Here is a 19,976-nt window from a genome sequence, read left to right on the forward strand (position 1 = left end):
TACGGTCAGCACTTCTGACGCTGGAGAGGAGAGACACCAGGGAGGCCCAGGCAGGGATTCTGGTGATCACACATATCTATATATATATGCTTGTATGCTATACATGTATGGTCGCACTGTTGAATTTTGGCTACTCCAGGAGAAGCCTTACAGTCCTCCCGGGCACTGTTCAATCATTACCGCCCCCGGACCTGCCAGTCAGGGGGAAGGGCGGGACAGTCGGGCTGACGCCGACAGTGAGGGCCGGAGCACACTTCGCTGTCCTCCGCCCCCCTCACTATTCACGCTACGGCACTGATCCCCGCAAGGTACTCAGTGTCCCCTTGGGGACGGTGCAGAGAGCACCTTCGCCTCAGACTTGGCGACTACCGCGCCGACCGCGCCTGCTTGCCGGCCGCGGTCTGTAACTTTAGCTCCCGGCTTTTGCGGCCTAGCGCATTAAACTCCTGCCCCTGGCCCTGCCACAGGGGGAAGGGCGGGACGGTCAGTCGGAGGCTAGCAGTGACGGCTGGAGCACACTTGGCTGTCCTCCGCCTCCCTCACGTTTCACTCAGGGCACCAGATTCCCGCACTTTTGGGGTTACGCCCACGGCTCCCCCATCCACTGTACGCCGACAGCCATGTTTTCATGCTTCAGGGTCGGTACACCAGGGGGCTTCTTCTCGATGCTGGGCCCCCTAGAGTGATGAACTGTATATGTGATGCACTGTATATATGGATATATAATGTTTGTATGCAGTTTCACAGTTCGGCGGTACATATGTATCCTCAGTGATCACTGTGAACATTGCTCGGGCCATGTGGCTCTCGCTCAGCCGGTGTCGGGGGCACTGTGGAGCTTCGCCGGCGTTCCCTGTCCAGGCGGCAGGGACAGAGTTACAGCTTGCTGAGAAACTCTCTGGGTCATTTTCACTATCCATGTCTCAGGCTATGGACAAATGGTCGGCTAAGAGACTAGGAGTTTGCAGTCCAGCCCGGCCCCTTACACAGGCCCCAGGCACTGCGGGATCGCCCCAGGCCTCTATCGGTCTGCGACGAAGCGTGTTCCTGGGGTGGCCTCTAGTTTTTACGTGGTGAACTCCAGCACGAACCGCAGTCCCAGTCCGGCTAAGCAGCCTTGCTTGGAATCTTCCCCGACTTCTTCAAGGGTCTCAGCTTGAGGACCCTCTAGAGGATGGGGCGGAGGTCGCAACCCAGGACTCTGTCCGGACGTGGCTCTCAAGGCTTCACAGATACTGTCCAGAAGCACAGAACGCCTCATAACACACGTTGTCCCTTCCCCTCTGACGTTGTTCAGGTTTGGGCTCAGTGTCATAAAGTGCCCTCCAGTCTCTTGACCGGCGGCTAGATCTGTAGTAGCAGTGGCTGGCGGGCCCACGCTCAAGAATGCCACGGACAGACAGATAGAATTCCTAATGAGATCCATCTATGAAGCCATAGGCGCGTCCGTTGCCCCAGCCTTTGCAGGGGTGGGCACTCCAGGCTATTTCAGCTGCTCTGCTCAGATCAATGCGGTCATCCTGTGCTTCGCAATAGCGTCTTTGACGTCTCAGGCGGTGGTATTTTCATCCTCCGCCGTGCACAGAGAACCTTTTCTGCATGGCGGTCCAGGTCAGGGGAGACATTCTGTCTTACGGTCACAGGATAGAGCTCAGTTCTCGTCCTCCGACTCGTTGCTTCAGAGCATCTCCGTCCCCCGAACGAGCCGATGCACGTTTCCAGGCGGTGAACACTCCGAAGGCAGGAGGAGTTGCGATCCTCGTTCCCATTCAAGAACGTAGTCGCGGCTTTTTACTCCAGCTTGTTCGTGGTACCAGATAGGACGGATCACTCCGCCCTGTTCTGGACTTCACACTGCTCAACGGACAGAGAACCTGACGGTTCCGGATGGAATCTCTCCGCTTGCCATCGCCTTTGATGGCCCAAGGAGGCTTCCTAGCATCAATCGACATCAGGGATGTTTATCTCCACGTGCCGATTGTACCAGAATATCAGCGTTTCCTGCGCTTCGCCATAGGGAACGAACACTTTCAGTTTGTGGCACTAACTGCCGGCCTGGTGACAGCCCTACGGGCCTTCACCAAGGTCATGACAACGGTGGTAGCGGTCCTACTCTCTCAGGCAATCTGCTGGTCAAGGCCCCCTCTCGGGTGGCATGCCAACACAGCCTGAACATTGCCCTAGAGACTCTCCAGAGATTCGGGTGGTTCATCAATTTTTCCTAAAGTCAAAATTGACACCGACCCAATCACTGACATATCTCGGCATGGAGTTTCATACTCTCTCAGCGATAGTGAAGCTTCCGCTGGACAAACAGCGTTCACTACAGACAGGGGTGCAATCGTTCCTTCGAGCCCAGTCACACCCTTTGAGGCGCCTCATGCACTTCCTAGAGAAGTTGGTGGCAGCAATGGAGGCAGCTCCGTTTGCGCAGATTCATCTGCGCCCACTTTATTGGGACTTTCTCCGCAAATGGGACAGCAAATCGACGTCCCTCGACAACAACGTTGCTCCTTCTCGGGCAGCCATGGCCTCCCTTCAGTGGTGGCTTCTTCCCACTCTTGTCGAAGGAAAAATCCTTCCTGCCCACATCCTGGGCTGTGGTCACGGCGGACGCGAGTCTGTCAGGGAGTCTTCCTCCGCCACAGGGCTCAGGGTACATGGACTCAGCAGAGTCCTCCCTCCAGATCAATGTTCTGGAGGTAAGGGCAGTGTTCTAGCCCTAAAAGCGTTCCAGCCATGGCTGGAAGGCAGGCAGATCCGAATTCATTCGGACAACGCCACGGCGGTGGCATACATCAACCACCAAGGCGGCACAAGCAGTCGGCAAGCCTTCCAGCAAGTCCAGCGGATTCTGCTGTGGGTGGAAGCCACAGCCTCCACCATCTCCGCAGTTCACATCCCGGGCGTAGAAAACTGGGAAGCAGACTTTCTCAGTCGCCAGGGCATGGACGCAGGGGAATGGTCTCTTCGACAGGACGTGTTTCAAGAGATTTGTTGCCGCTGGGGGAAGCCGGACGTCGACCTATTGGCGTCCCGGCACAACAACAAGGTCCCGGCATTCATGGCACGTTCTCAAGATCACAGAGCTCTGGCGGCAGACGCATCAGCCCTCAACCTGACTGCGTAGCCATTGAGTCCTGGATCCTAGCGTCTTCAGGGTTATCTCAAGAGGTCATTGCCACTATGAGACAAGCCAGGAAACCAACGTCCGCCAAGATCTACCACAGGACGTGGAAGATCTTCTTATCCTGGTGCTCTGATCAGAGTTTTACTCTCTGGCCATTCGCCTTGCCCACTTTCTGTCCTTCCTTCAATCCGGAATGGAAAAGGGGTTGTCTCTCGGTTCCCTCAAGGGACAAGTTTCGGCGCTTTCTGTGTTGTTTTCAAAAGCGTCTAGCCAAACTCCCTCAGGTACGCACGTTCCTGCAGGGGGTTTGCCACATAGTCCCTCCTTACAAGCGTCGGCTAGAACCCTGGGATCGGAACAGGGTGATACCGGCTCTTCAGAAACCACCCTTCGAGCCAATGATTGAACTTCGCAGAAGGTGGTGTTCCTAGTGGCAGTCACGTCACTCCGCAGAGTGTCTGACATAGCAGCGCTGTCATGCAAAGCCCCCCTTCCTGGTGTTTCACCAGGACAAGGTGGTTCTGCGTCCGGTTCCGGAATTTCTCCCGAAGGTGGTATCCTCTGTTCATCTCAATCAGGATATCTTCTTACCTTCTTTTTGTTCTCATCCGGTTCACCAATGTGAAAAGGATTTGCACTTGTTAGGTCTGGTGAGAGCACTCAGACTCTACATTTCTCGTACGGCGCCCCTGCGCCGCTCGGATGCGCTCTTTGTCCTTGTCGCTGGCCAGCGTAAAGGGTCGCAAGCTCCCAAGTCAACTTAATTCGGTGGATCAAGGAATCAATTCTTGAAGCCTACCGTTCTGCTGGGCTTCCGGTTCCTTCAAGGCTGAAGGCCCATTCTGCCAGAGCCGTGGGTGCGTCCTGGGCGTTACTGCACCAGGCTACGGCTCAGCAGGTGTGTCAGGCGACTACCTGGTTGAGTCTGCACGCCTTCACGGAGCACTATCTAGTGCATACCTACGCTCGGCAGATGCCAGCTTAGGTAGGCGAGTCCTTCAGGCGGCGGTTGTCCACCTGTAGGAAGGAGCCGTTTTACGGCTCTTTTACCGAGGTATTCTTTTACCCACCCAGGGACTGCTTTTGGACGTCCCAATTGTCTGGGTCTCCCAATGGAGCGACAAAGAAGAAGGGAATTTTGTTTACTTACCGTAAATTCCTTTTCTTCTAGCTCCAATTGGGAGACCCAGCACCCGCCCCTGTTCCCTTTGGGCTATTATTTCATGTTGTTCAGATTGAATTGTTCTTGGTCATGGTTTCAGTTCTCCGAACATCCTTCGGATTGAATTTACCTTAGACCAATTTATAAGTTTCCTCCTTCCTGCTTTTGCACCAAAACTGAGGAGCCCGTGATGCACGGCAGGGTGTATAGCAGAGGGGAGGGGTTTACACTTTTAAGTGTAATACTTTGTGTGGCCTCCGGAGGCAGTAGCTATACACCCAATTGTCTGGGTCTCCCAATTGGAGCTAGAAGAAAAGGAATTTACGGTAAGTAAACAAAATTCCCTTCTTTTTATTATGAAGTACAGCTTTAGTTAATTACAAATTAAAAGTTTTGAATCTTTTTCTTCGTTTGTTAATTTTTTTACAGATTTTTCAAGTTTTAAAAAAGTGCAAATTTTGGCCTGGTATAACTTTACATTTTTTATCATATCTCGGGCTAGAAGTAAGATAAAGAGGTGGGAGAGGAATCATTTTTCTCAGAATGGTACCGGATTTCATTTGATATGTCACAAGAATAGGTTTCTTTATATTTTGTTTTGGAGAAATTAAATTCAAAATTTTGATGCACAATTGTGAAAAAAGAGTATGTTTTAAAATTGTGAAAAATTGCAAGTGTGTTACTTGTGTTCTTGGTTATATTTGTGCAGGGATTCAATTTGGGATCCAACTCTTCAGTAGTGTAGTCACTACCATGAACTGTTCACTTCTGCTATTGGTGGATTTAATTTAGCTTTAATCTGCAGAATGATCTCTGAATCAGTGTCATTTTTTCCTTCACCTTCTATTGTGTCACCTACCAGATTAAGGATCTTTTTTTTTTTTTAGTAACTTTTTCTAATTTTTGTTGGCAATATCCTGGATTAGGCCTCTTTCACACGTACGTGCCTCCGGTACGTGTATGGTCCGTTTCCTCACGTACCGGAGACATGTACACACGTAGACCTATGTCTTCCTATGGTGTCGGACACACGTATGTATTTTCGCACGGAACGTGTGTCCGTTCCGTACATACGTGTGTCCGTTTGTTTCTCACGCCGACATGTCCGTTTTATCTCCGGCATCACGGGTGTCACACGGAACGCAATCGGGTCACACGTAACATTCTCACGGACCACACGGATGTGTTCCGTGTGACACGCACCGGAGAAAAGACATGCGCCTGCGAGAAAAAAAACAAAACTTTACTCACCTTCTCCTGCCCTCCTGTCTCTGCCGCTGCTGTCACTTGCTGCCGACCGCTGCTCATTATGCTCATTGCATATTCACTTCACTGCAGCCGGAAGCTGCAGCAGCGGGGAGTCGCAGGACCAGAGACCGAGGTTCAGCACCACGGACAGTGACGCCAGGGACAGGTGAGCAGAAAGTTCCCGTTCTCAGTGTGTTATCACGGATAACACACGGAGAACACACGTACGCCATGGACACAGCACACCGAGGGCAATACTCACCTTTGACACGTCCGTAAAACACGTGTGTGATTTTCACGGACGTGTAAAAGTGGCCTAAAGGATTCTTTTTTTTGCAATGGGCGATTCTTCGATGTTAGAAAGTGATTTATTCAAATACTCCATTGTTAAATCAGGATTTATAAAATCCTCTGTGTTGGAAGTAACAGGTCCTCCGTAATTTTCTGCCTGCAGATTATTTTTCTCTTTTGCAAGCTGCTTTCTACAACTGTCACAAATTTTCATGCCTGCATTGATTGATGGATTTATATGAAACATCCAGTCTTGTACAGGTCTAAGATTTTTTTTCTTGTCCAGTTTTTTCAAAAGGATTACAACAGCATATATTATAAAATGCTGTTCCTTGAGAAGTAGCAGCCATTGCTGTGTGAGAAAAATACAGATAATATTAAGTAAGGAAGATGGGTAATAAAAATAAAGATTTACAGTACACTTGAGATATAACTGTTACTATAAAGTGAGTATTAGGGCTAGCGCACACACAGGTATTCATTCTGCCTGCGGATAAACGCTGCGGTTTTGGCAGCATTTTTCTACCCAATTTTCACTATATCTGCATTAATTTTTAATCGCTAGTGAAAACAATCGCAGCTTTTGTTTCATATAAATAGTGATAGATCACTGCAATAAACGCAGCATTTAACAGTTGTGAAAGCAGTGATTTTACCCTGTGAGTGTTTCAAAAAAACACTGCATATGTTTAACCCCATTGAAATTAATGGGGGGGGGGTTTCTGAACAATGATCACTCAGAGCTGTGTGTGTATTAGCCCTTAATAAGAAAAGCATTAAACTATTAATATAAATTTACTCAAACTTTAAACATACTCACCAATTTTGTAGCACACCAACTCCCTTGATGCCTGTGTAGAGAACGGTTTGTTAAAAAGTGACCATGTCCAGGCATGGCGTCCACATGAAAGTTCTGAAGCTCTGTCTTACTTCCATATTTTTAAATATGATCCCATCGCGATCCCAACTTGAAATTTGGTACAGATGTGGCTAGGAACATAGCAGGCGCATGTGCATTTTTTTAAAATTTTTAGATTAACCTTCGTCAGGCTGCATAATTTTACAACGTTAAAAGTGACCCCTTATCTCGGAAGGGGGTGGAGATATTTTATTGAAATTTGGTCAATATATTCTGGACCAAAACTGCAGAGATGTCACGAAATTTCAGCCTTTTACGGATTTTGGAAAAAAAAATGTATTGCAATTTTAAAACGAAATAGCTACAATTGTACCTATTCAGCCGGACAAAGGTTAAACGTTTTTTTTCGAAAATTTGTTTTAACATTTTGCATTTGCGTTCGCACGGGTAAAATATTAACAAAGATACTCTTGTGACATATCTGGTGAAAGTCTGTATAGTTCTGAGTAGAATGGTGTTTATTTTGTTTCTCAAACTTTTTTTCTAGACTGAGTTATGAGGAGAAATGTAAAGGTAGGAAACACCGAAATTCGCACTTTTTCCGAACTTTGAAAATCAATTACAAAAAAACATATCTAGAATTTTTTTTTCTTCACATTTTGCATTCACTGACACACTATTAACAAATAACAAAATCTCAAAGGAATTAAAAATATAGAGGTAAAAAATCATTGGTTCACTTGACATGGAGTGACCCCGCCTCTAATGGTCTGTTCTCCTCACATCACAAAACCCAACATCGAGGGAGTATCGGCAGATGCTGGAGTGGCGACTGTCCACGGGGTGAGTATAAGCTATTTTAATTTTCAATGGGGCTTTGTTTCATTTCAGAAGGGTTCGTCCAAGTAGGGAACAACCAATTTAAAGGGAATTAGTCTTTAAGTTTTTGGTATATTATCTGACAGCAGCATAATATAGAGGAAAAAGTCCTGATTCTAGTGATGCAGTTATTGGACTGCTTGATATAGTTTTGATAGAATCCTTGTTTGTCTGATATAGATATGGCAGATATAAGTGGTGTAACTAGAATCCGATGTGAAATTTGAAACAACCCCCCCACCCTGCATGTTGGTCAGATGTATGGGCCCTTGTAGTGTTCTAAACCCTTTAGGGACAAAAGAGTTACTACCCTTCTCCCATTATGTAGTAATGTCCCCCATTCTAGTATATATGTCCCCCATCCTGGTGTATATATATACATATATATATATATATATATATATATATATATATATATATATATGGCCCATCCTTGCTTATATGTTCCTCATCCTGGTATAAATGTCCCCCATCCTGGTAAATATGTCCCCCATCCTGGTATATCTCCAATTCTGGTATATATGTCCAGTATCTTAGTATGTATGTTTACCATCCTGGTATTTATGGCCCCAATCCAGGTATATATGTTCCCCATTCTGGTATACATGTGGCCCATTGTTACGCTCACCGCCGGGGATGAGGAGGTGAGCGCGTCCATAGGGTGGATCCGGACTCACCCAGACAAGGGAAGGGCAGTGTCCAGGATCTGTGGAAGCTGAGCCAGGACTAGGTGACCACAGGACAGGGGACAGGAAAGGACAGGCAGAATTGGCACGGAAACACAATACAGTTCAGGTGGGACTGACATGGGAACACAGTACAGTTCAGGAACGGATCAGTATCAGGCTGGTCATGATGATTAAATTTTCCTTTATTTTTATTTTTTATATTTTTTTTAATTTCCAATTTTATATATTTTTTTTATATATATCTATATATATATATATATATATATATATATATATATATTCCAATACTTTCATATTGTAGTCTATTGTAAGTCTCCTATGAAGCCCGGCCACATTAAGGATGTTCAATTCAAACATGGCAGAAAATGGGGAATTCAGTACTTTGTGCTGCGATCTTCTGAAGGACAGTCATATAAATGTGGCGACTGAGTAAAATATTTAAATGTCCACCATAAAAACACTGTAAAGAAAGAAGTTATATATATTTTCTTGATTTTCTCTACTTCAGTAAATATGTACATGTATATGAGGTCTTTGTGGCTCTACAGAGACTGACGCCTGAGGCTGCTACACTTTGCTGACCTTGTTAGGGTATGTTCCCATGTTGCAGATTTGTTTGCAGATTTTCTGCACTCAAAACTGCATCTCTTCGCAGGAAAAACGCTGCTGAAAAAACGCACGGCTTTGCATTTTTTAATGCATTTTTTAATATGCATCGTGATGGGACAAAATGCTGGAAAAACCACAAAAACAATTGACGTCAATTGTTTGGTCCAGATTTTTCCTAAACCAAAATCTGCAAGGAAAAAGCATGCAACGTGTGCACAGCACTTCAGAATTCTCATAGACTTTTCTGGGATTCGTTTTCCCTTGCAGATTGATTAAAATCTGTAAGTAAGACGCATAACACCACATCCCCTCCCAAAAAAAACAAAACAAACCAGCATGTGCACGCAGCCTTACAGGTTACAAATTTTTCAATAGTTCAGGATGTGTTTCATAGAGCTTTTACCATGGCAACATCTGCAAACAATAAATAGAATATTAGTAACAGTATATACTGTAAGTATTAATGATAACATTTGAAAATGTTTTTATCCATTCGTACAGATGAAGTAGTAATGACAACCCCAGGACCGGGAACAACAACAATCCCAGGACCTGCGACGACAACCCCAGGACCGGGAACAACAACCAGCCCAGAAACGGGAACAACAACCACCCAAAGCACTGCGACAACAACAACCCCATGGCCTGCGACGACAATAACCCCAGGGCCTGTGACGACAACAATCTCAGGGCCTGTGACAACAACAACCCCAGGGCCTGTGACAACAACCACCTCAGAACCTGTGACAACAACAACCCCAGGGCCTGTGACAACAACAACCCCAGGGCCTGTGACAACAACAACCCCAGGGCCTGTGACGACAACAACAACCCCAGGGCCTGTGACTACAACAACCCCAGGGCCTGTGACGACAACAACCTCAGGGCCTGTGACAACAACAACCCCAGGGCCTGTAACAACAACAACCTCAGGACCGGTGACAACAACAACCCTAGGTCTGATATCAACAACAACCCCAGGGCCTGTGACAACAACAACCCCAGGGCCGGTATCCACAACAACCCCAGGGCCTGTGACGACAACAACCCCAGGGCCTGTGACGACAACAACCTCAGTACCTGTGACGACAACAACCCCAGGGGCTGTGACGACAACAACCCCAGGGCCTGTGACAACAACAACCCCAGGGCCTGTGACAACAACAACTCCAGGGCCTGTGAAAACAACAACCCGAGGGCCTCTGACCACAACAACCCCAGGGCCTGTGACCACAACAACCCCAGGGCCTGTGACCACAACAACCCCAGGGCCTGTGACTACAACAGCCTCAGGGCCTTTGATTACAACAACCTCAGGGCCTGTGACTACAACAACCTCAGGGCCTGTGACAACAACAACCCCAGGGCCTATGACAATAACAACCTCAGGACCTGTGACAACAACAACCCCAGGGTCTGTGACAACAACAACCTCAGGACCTGTGACAACAACAACCCCAGGGCCGGTATCCACAACAACCCCAGGGCCTGTGACGACAACAACTCCAGGGCCTGTGACGACAACAACCCCAGGGCCTGTGACGACAACAACCCCAGGGCCTGTGACGACAACAACCCCAGGGCCTGTGACAACAACAACCCCAGGGCCTGTGACAACAACAACCCCAGGGCCTGTGACAACAACAACCCCAGGGCCTGTGACACCAACAACCCCAGGGCCTGTGACAACCTCAGGGCCTGTGACCACAACAACCCCAGGGCCTGTAACCACAACAACCCCAGGGCCTGTGACCACAACAACCTCAGGGCCTGTGACCACAACAACCTCAGGGCCTGTGACTACAACAACCTCAGGGCCTGTGACAACAACAACCCCAGGGCCTGTGACAACAACAACCTCAGGGCCTATGACAACAACAACCTCAGGGCCTGTGACAACCTCAGGGCCTGTGACCACAACAACCCCAGGGCCTGTGACCACAACAACCCCAGGGCCTGTAACCACAACAACCCCAGGGCCTGTGACCACAACAACCCCAGGGCCTGTGACCACAACAACCCCAGGGCCTGTGACGACAACAACCCCAGGGCCTGTGACGACAACAACCCCAGGGCCTGTGACAACAACAACCCCAGGGCCTGTGACAACAACAACCCCAGGGCCTGTGACACCAACAACCCCAGGGCCTGTGACAACCTCAGGGCCTGTGACCACAACAACCCCAGGGCCTGTAACCACAACAACCCCAGGGCCTGTGACCACAACAACCTCAGGGCCTGTGACCACAACAACCTCAGGGCCTGTGACCACAACAACCTCAGGGCCTGTGACTACAACAACCTCAGGGCCTGTGACAACAACAACCCCAGGGCCTGTGACAACAACAACCTCAGGGCCTATGACAACAACAACCTCAGGGCCTGTGACAACCTCAGGGCCTGTGACCACAACAACCCCAGGGCCTGTAACCACAACAACCCCAGGGCCTGTGACCACAACAACCTCAGGGCCTGTGACCACAACAACCTCAGGGCCTGTGACTACAACAACCTCAGGGCCTGTGACAACAACAACCCCAGGGCCTGTGACAACAACAACCTCAGGGCCTGTGACAACAACAACCTCAGGGCCTGTGACAACAACAACCTCAGGGCCTGTGACAACAACAACCTCAGGGCCTGTGACAACAACTACACGAGGGCCTGTGAAAACAACTACCCCAGGGCCTGTGACAACAACTACCCCAGGGCCTGTGACAACAACTACCCCAGGGCCTGTGACAACAACTACCCCAGGGCCTGTGACAACAACAACCCCAGGGCCTGTGACAACAACAACCCCAGGGCATGTGACAACAACAACCCCAGGGCCTGTGACCACAATAACCCCAAGGCCTGTGACCACAACAACCCCAGGGCCGGTATCCACAACAACCCCAGGGCCTGTGACAACAACAACCCCAGGGCCTGTGACTACAACAACCCGAGGGCCTGTGACTAAAACAACCTCAGGGCCTGTGACAACAAGAACCCCAGGGCCGGTATCCACAACAACCCCAGGGCCTGTGACCACAACAACCCCAGGGCCTGTGACCACAACAACCCCAGGGCCTGTGACAACAACAACCCCAGGGCCTGTGACAACAACATCCCCAGGGCCTGTGACAACAACAACCTCAGGGCCTGTGACTACAACAACCTCAGGGCCTGTGACAACAACAACCCCAGGGCCTGTGACAACAACAACCTCAGGGCCTGTGACAACAACAACCTCAAGGCCTGTGACAACAACAACCTCAGGGCCTGTGACAACAACAACCTCAGGGCCTGTGACAACAACTACACGAGGGCCTGTGAAAACAACTACCCGAGGGCCTGTGACAACAACTACCCCAGGGCCTGTGACAACAACTACCCCAGGGCCTGTGACAACAACTACCCCAGGGCCTGTGACAACAACAACCCCAGGGCCTGTGACAACAACAACCCCAGGGCATGTGACAACAACAACCCCAGGGCCTGTGACCACAATAACCCCAAGGCCTGTGACCACAACAACCCCAGGGCCGGTATCCACAACAACCCCAGGGCCTGTGACAACAACAACCCCAGGGCCTGTGACTACAACAACCCGAGGGCCTGTGACTAAAACAACCTCAGGGCCTGTGACAACAAGAACCCCAGGGCCGGTATCCACAACAACCCCAGGGCCTGTGACCACAACAACCCCAGGGCCTGTGACCACAACAACCCCAGGGCCTGTGACAACAACAACCCCAGGGCCTGTGACAACAACATCCCCAGGGCCTGTGACAACAACAACCCCAGGGCCTGTGACAACAACAACCCCAGGGCCTGTGACTACAACAACCCCAGGGTCGGTGACTACAACAACCCCTGGGCCTGTGACCACAACAACCCCAGGGCCTGTGACTACAACAACCCAAGGGCCGGCATCCACAACAACCCCAGGGCCTGTGACAACAACAACCCCAGGGCCTATTACCACAACAACCCCAGGGCCTGTGACCACAAGAACCCCAAGGCCTGTGACCACAACAACCCCAGGGCCTGTGACCACAACAACCCCAGGGCCTGTGACAACCACAACCCCAGGGCCTGTGACCACAACAACCTCAGGGCCTGTGACAACAACAACTCCAGGGCCTGTGACCACAACAACCCCAGGGCCTGTGACCACAACAACCCCAGGGCCTGTGACCACAACAACCCCAGGGCCTGTGACAACAACAACCCCAGGGCCTGTGACAACAACAACACCAGGGCCTGTGACAACAACAACACCAGGGCCTGTGACTACAACAACCCCAGGGTCTGTGACTACAACAACCCCAGGGCCAGTGACCACATCAACCCCTGGGCCTGTGACCCCAACAACCCCAGGGCCTGTGACCACAAGAACCCAAGGGCTGGCATCCACAACAACCCCAGAGCCTGTCACCACAACAACCCCTGGGCCTGTGACAACAACAACCCCAGGTCCTGTGACAACAACAACCCCAGGGCCTGTGACAACCACAACCACAGGGCCTGTGACTACAACAACCCCAGGGCCTGTGACTACAACAACCCCAGGGCCTGTGACTACAACAACCTCAGGGCCTGTGACTACAACAACCCCAGGGCCCGTGACCACAACAACCCCAGGGCCTGTGACAACAACAACCCCAGGGCCTGTGACAACAACAACCCCAGGGCCTGTGACAACAACAACCCCAGGGCCTGTGACCACAACAACCCCAGGGCCTGTGACCACAACAACCCCAGTTCCTGCGACCACAACAACCCCAGTTCCTGCGACCACAACAACCCCAGGGCCTATGACAACAACAACACCAGGGCCTGTGACTACAACAACCCCAGGGTCTGTGACTACAACAACCCCAGGGCCTGTGACTACAACAACCCCAGGGCCGGTGACCACATCAACCCCTGGGCCTGTGACCACAACAACCCCAGGGCCTGTGACCACAACAACCCAAAGGCCGGCATCCACAACAACCCCAGGGCCTGTGACCACAACAACCCCTAGGCCTGTGACCACAACAACCCCAGGGCCTGTGACCACAACAAGTCCAGGGCCTTTGACCACAACAACCCCAGGGTCTGTGACCACAACAACCCCAGGGCCTGTGACCACAACAACCCCAGGGCCTGTAACTACAACAACCCCAGGGCCTGTGACAACCACAACCACAGGGCCTGTGACTACAACAACCCCAGGGCCTGTGACTACAACAACCTCAGGGCCTGTGACTACAACAACCCCAGGGCCTGTGACTACAACAACCCCAGGGCCTGTGATAACAACAACTCCAGGGCCTGTGACCACAACAACCCCAGGGCCTGTGACCACAACAACCCCAGTTCCTGCGACCACAACAACCCCAGGGCCTGTGACAACAACAACCCCAGGGCCGGTGACTACAACAACCCCAGGGTCTGTGACTACAACAACCCCAGGGCCGGTGACTGCAACAACCCCAGGGCCGGTGACCACATCAACCCCTGGGCCTGTGACCACAACAACCCCAGGGCCTGTGACCACAACAACCCAAGGGCCGGCATCCACAACAACCCCAGGGCCTGTCACCACAACAACCCCTGGGTCTGTGACAACAACAACCCCAGGGCCTGTGACCACAACAAGTCCAGGGCCTTTGACCACAACAACCCCAGGGCCTGTGACAACAACAACCCCAGGGCCTGTGACCACAACAACCCCAGGGCCTGTGACCACAACAACCCCAGGGCCTGTGACTACAACAACCCCAGGGCCTGTGGCTACAACAACCCCTGGGCCTGTGACAACAACAACCCCTGGGCCTGTGACAACAGCAACTCCAGGGCCTGTGACCACAACAACCCCAGGGCCTGTGACCACAACAACCCCAGGGCCTGTGACCACAACAACCCCAGGGTCTGTGACAACAACAACCACAGGGCCTGTGACAACAACGACCCCAGGGCCTGTGACTACAACGACCCCAGGGCCTGTGACTACAACAACCCCAGGGCCTGTGACTACAACAACCCCAGGGCCTGTGACTACAACAACCCCAGGGCCTGTAACAACAACAACCCCAGGGCCTGTAACAACAACAACCCCAGGGCCTGTGACTACAACAACCCCAGGGCCTGTGACAACAACAACACCAGGGCCTGTGACTACAACAACCACAGGGCCTGTGACAACAACGACCCCAGGGCCTGTGACTACAACGACCCCAGGGCCTGTGACTACAACAACCCCAGGGCCTGTGACTACAACAACCCCAGGGCCTGTGACTACAACAACCCCAGGGCCTGTAACAACAACAACCCCAGGGCCTGTGACAACAACAACCCCAGGGCCTGTGACAACAACAACACCAGGGCCTGCAACAACAACAACCCCGGGAACTGCAACAACAGAAAGTGTTGCTCCAACTCAATCAAATGAGACACAAGGTAATGATTTCATTAACACAGATAAATAGCACTGCTAATTCTTTTTCAGATATTTTGGCTTAACAAAAACATATATTGTATGTATGTATGTATGTATGTATGTATGTATGAATATATATATATATATATATTCATAACGTGTGTGTGTGTGTGTCGCCCAGGGATAGGGGGTACTCAGAGCCGGGCCAATGGGGTCGCTTCTAGAGGTATCACGGTGGCGTGACCCGGTCTGTGATCCCAGGCTCCACAGCAAAAGGGGAATATGTAAAGGGGGATTGTCTGTGACGCCACCCGTGGGTTGCGGTGATGAGATGGTGGCACCGCCGCTGCCTCTGGGAACTGTGCCCGGGCCTGATGGTGTGGGGCAGCAAGGTGGGATCCCCTCCACGGATAGGGGAGTTGTAGTCCCGGACGCCAATTGGGAGTTGTGGTGGTGGCAGGGATTGCAGGGAGCAGGAAACTCACAGTTCAGTTGTCTTGGTGTTGGATGTAGCTAGGCTGATGTGTGTGGTCAGAAAACACAGAGTCCTTTGTAAACCAACTTGCCAAATGGCCGGTCACCGTTGGCGGGTGTCTTCGGGTCCCACACGCAAATGTACAGCCAGGGGCCCTTCCTTCCACACTCTCTGTCTGTTTCTCTCTTGTCTGGACTAGTCCATTTGAACAGCCTCCGGATTGGGTCCCTTTCCCGGCACCGGCGGGCTACAACCCTGTCCCGGTCGCCTAAGGTTCCCCGCTGCCAGATCTTCGTCGCCTGTGGCCCTCACAGCCACCTAGTCCGGTAGTCCAGGGATCCAACCCCAGCTACCACTTTCTCCGGGAGCTGCAAGCCTCCCCTGTCAGCTTTTCACTGACTACAGCACAACTGAGCTGAATTCTGCTCTGCCACTTCCTTAGCTCCTGTCGCCCCCTCCGTTTTCCTGGGGAGGGGGTGAGTAGGGCCCTGATTGGCTGCTGTACATCTGTGTGGGGATTGTGTAGCTGCCAAGGAGGATTAACTCTTTCTGTGACTACCTGGTTTTGCCATAATGTATATTATGTACATCGTTTTTCTCCATTTTGTTTTTCCACAGGAAATCCCGCTGGTGTTGCCGCTCCAGACACTATCCCTGCCTTTGGAATTGCCTTAATTGTGCTGGTCATTGTCGTAATCGTTATTGTACCTGTATGCTTTGTTGTGGTACGTAGACAAATATTGTGGCTCCTATAAATATAATTATGATGACCCTCTGCTAAGTTACGGGAGCATTTGGCCCCACAATCATGAAGGCAGGAAGCTCAGTCTAGTCAGCTTTTAAGCATACTTTGCAGGGTTTACTATGCATAATTTGGGTCACTTGAACCTCAATCAAGGAATGTCTCTGGCCATTTTCTGGTTCGTTTTGTGGTTCTGTCCCAACAAAATCATGACTGCTGCTAAGTATGATTATGTGGTTGCTACGGTAATTCATATACTAGTGGTCCCTGCAATATGAGTGTATTATCAGGATCTTCAAAACCTGAACCTGTGACAATTAGCTGATTTGCTGAATTAAAAAAATAATTATTATGGCAAAATTGCTCCTTAAAATATATTTTACGACTACGGAAAGTGTGTGTAAAATTTGACACAGCCAATAGAATAGTTACAATGTATCCAGTCTAAACTATCCTCTGTAAGGCTACTTTCACACATCCGGTTTTTGCTCTGCGGCACAATACGGCGCTCTGCAGAAAAACCGCAACAATTTTTTTGTTGCCGCCGTTTGCGGGTTTTTTTGCAAAGACTTACATTAGTGCCGTATTGTGCCGCATGGGCTTGCATTTGGTCCGGTTTTTGCCGCATGTGGCAGATTTAGCCGATGCCGCGGCCGGATGGAACGCTGCCTGCAACGTTTTTTGCTCCGGCAAAAAAAAACGCATCACGCCGCATCCGGTCGCTGCGGCGCATTTTTTCAATGCATGCCTATGGACGCCGGATGTGGCGCGATGCGGAAAAAACGCATCCGGCCGCCGCATGCGGTTTCTTCCACTGCGCATGCTCAGTAGCGTGCCGCAACTGGAAAAAAACGGACGGGCCGCATGTAAAAAGTTATGCAAAGGATGCAGTGTTTTCGCCGCATCCGTTGCATAGGTTTCACAGCCGGATTGAGCGGCACTGCTCAAACCGGATGTGTGAAAGTAGCCTAAGCTAAGTACAGCAGCAGAAATCTCTCCCCTACCCTAGACCAGGCTGATAGCTTTTACCTAGACAGATACATTGTAGGAGCCCATCATCTGTGCACAGGAATAGATCAGGAAAGGAAACTCTGAATGTCATCAATGAGGAATGCTCCTAAAGACATATTAGATGTTTTTATTAGTATGGCCCTCTTCATTAAATACTGGGGGTCCCTGATTATAGTGGAATGCAGAATAGGGTATAGAATAGTTATTAAGTTCATTCTTGGGTGTTTTGCAGATTTTCTTTGTCATACCAGTGTGATTCATCAATTTTTATTTTTTTTTTCATTTTTAGGCCGCCAGAATTGCTAGTGTTCCCTTTATCTTGCCTATTGGTCGCATCCCGGCCTAAAGTTTTGACACTTGCAACGGTAAGAGAATTTCTGTTGGTTTCTCTTCCGGTGTCCTATGTGACTCTGTCTGGATGAAGTCAGATTATTGGGCATTTTGCACTAGCCTCACCCACTTTGACAAATATTATGTGGCTATATCCCCCAAGAAAGGACAGCCGGGAGTTATGCTTATGCACAAACCTGCAGACAATGGCGGGTATATCAGTCTTGTATCCATCTCATTCAGTGATGTAATTTTCTTCCCGGCAGAGACATGGATTCAATGATGATCTGATAAGCAAGAAAAAAAAGGGACAAAGTGCGATGAGAGACGTCCAATATTTCTGAAAGAAAGTGGCAACAGTAGTGAAAGAATTACTGATCCTGATACATCTAACAACCTGCAAATTAGCAATGCAACCGCAAAGAGCCGCAATCTCCATACAGTCTGCGGCCATTCTGATAATTGTAGTTTTACACATCAGGAGAGACACTGGATGAAGACCACTTTGCATGTCCTCTTCCCTGTTATCTCCTAGTAAGCCCCTACTTCACGAATTTGACATTTCCCAGTTGCCTCTTTCAATACTGGAGACCACATTCTCATGCTTGTAATATTCTCATAGCTGTGGTCACTGGTAATTGTCCAGGAGGATAGGAAGGTCAGAACTATAATGCAGGTCTATGGATTTGCACAACTGTTTACGCTGATTTTGGCCTTACCAATGGATGGACAGAGGTCACACATGGAATACGGAATATACATATGGAATTATATGAGTAACCGGACAATGGTTCATTTCGATCTACAACATCACGCCTGTCTGCTGCACATGATGCACATATCAAGCTCACCCATGAGCGCTTCATTTGTTTATCTCATATGTCTATTTATTGAATGATTTCTCTTTTTTAAGGATTTAATGTAACCAACTAGATATTTGTATATAAAAATATATGTAATAGTTTTCTTCATTTTGATATATAATATGTGGCCTTATAAATAAAAAAATATGACAATCAAATCCAGAAGTACAATACATTCTGTTAACCTGGCATAAAGTGTCACATTATTGGATCATCTGAACTACTGGATCCATATAAACATACACACATGCAGACCTCATAATATTTTACTAACGTATGATTAATTAGAAATAGACTTACCTCTTCCACGTTGTCAGAACTCACACAAGCAAATAATAGTTACACTATTAATGATGATGGCTTTTATGCCTAAAGAAAAGTTTTCACCACATTTTTAATCTTGACCTGAACACATAATACAATAGTGGCTGCAGAGAATAATAAAACTTTTTTTTATTTTCGACTTTCTGTTGCAGAGATATTATCAAAGGGTTAGTAATGTGACACAGCTAAACTCAGCTGTGTTGTCCCTCTCCCACATGGACCTTATCTGTAAGTTGTGAGTCACTTGTGCTCTAATTTCCCACCATTTTCTAATCATGAAGGAGGTTAGACCAGGAGATCAGAGCTGCATCATCATCTCACACACAGAGAAACCTAAGTTATGGTGGGGGCGTGTTCTTTCTTCGCTGTGTTGCTGCCTGCTTATGACTGGGTAACTCATACAGGTAGAATAAGTACCCGCATCCCAGTGAGAACTATCTGATAACAGCCACTTGGACTTCAAAAAGTGAACTCATTAGAAGCTACATACTTTTATTGCTAATATCTGTGCACAAAAAGGTGAAATAAGGCTATGTGCGCACTTTGCGGTTTTTTTTTGCGTTTCCACAGCGTTTTCAACTGCAGCGTTTAATTGCAAAAATGCATGCGTTTTGATTTTCCAGCTAAGTCTATGGGAATTTGGGTTTTTTTGTGCGCACTTTGCTTTTCTAAACGCAGCGTTTTTGTTGCAGAAAATGTGTCAAAAACTCAGCGTTTAAAGAAGCAGCATGTCAATTGTTTTTGCCATTTTGGCAGCGTTTTGCTAACATTAGAGTCAATGAGAAATTTCAAAACGCAACCTAAATTGGGCGGCACGGTGGCTCAGTGGTTAGCACTGCAGTCTTGCAGCGCTGGGGTCCTGGGTTCAAATCCCACCAAGGACACCATCTGCAAGGAGTTTGTATGTTCTCCCCGTGTTTGCGTGGGTTTCCTCCGGGTACTCCGGTTTCCT

The 19,976-nt window shown here is 49.2% G+C and overlaps 2 protein-coding genes and 1 long non-coding RNA gene across 5 annotated transcripts in view; 2 read left to right on the plus strand and 1 right to left on the minus strand.

The window, feature by feature from the left end:
- LOC142249341 (uncharacterized) overlaps positions 1–10,781 on the plus strand; it is a 32,923-nt gene extending 22,142 nt beyond the window's left edge. The window contains exons 8-9 of the mRNA XM_075320967.1: positions 9,369–9,634; positions 10,773–10,781. Of these exons, the coding sequence (XP_075177082.1) occupies positions 9,369–9,634; positions 10,773–10,781 (275 nt within the window). The remainder of the gene's footprint in view (positions 1–9,368; positions 9,635–10,772) is intronic.
- LOC142248955 (uncharacterized) overlaps positions 1–19,976 on the minus strand; it is a 447,867-nt gene that overhangs the window by 352,062 nt on the left and 75,829 nt on the right. For all 3 annotated transcript variants that reach the window (XR_012724968.1, XR_012724967.1, XR_012724966.1), the window contains one exon: positions 18,035–18,124. This is a non-coding gene — a long non-coding RNA (uncharacterized LOC142248955). The remainder of the gene's footprint in view (positions 1–18,034; positions 18,125–19,976) is intronic.
- LOC142248954 (uncharacterized) lies at positions 12,000–18,869 on the plus strand. The gene is made up of 4 exons (XM_075320447.1): positions 12,000–15,299; positions 16,373–16,479; positions 17,797–17,872; positions 18,104–18,869. The coding sequence occupies exons 1-3, from the start codon at positions 13,670–13,672 to the stop codon at positions 17,851–17,853; spliced, it is 1,794 nt and encodes a 597-aa protein (XP_075176562.1). The 5' UTR covers positions 12,000–13,669; the 3' UTR covers positions 17,854–17,872; positions 18,104–18,869.

The sequence above is a fragment of the Anomaloglossus baeobatrachus genome, chromosome 8 (assembly GCF_048569485.1).
Source record: "Anomaloglossus baeobatrachus isolate aAnoBae1 chromosome 8, aAnoBae1.hap1, whole genome shotgun sequence".
In the NCBI taxonomy this organism is placed as follows: domain Eukaryota; kingdom Metazoa; phylum Chordata; class Amphibia; order Anura; family Aromobatidae; genus Anomaloglossus; species Anomaloglossus baeobatrachus.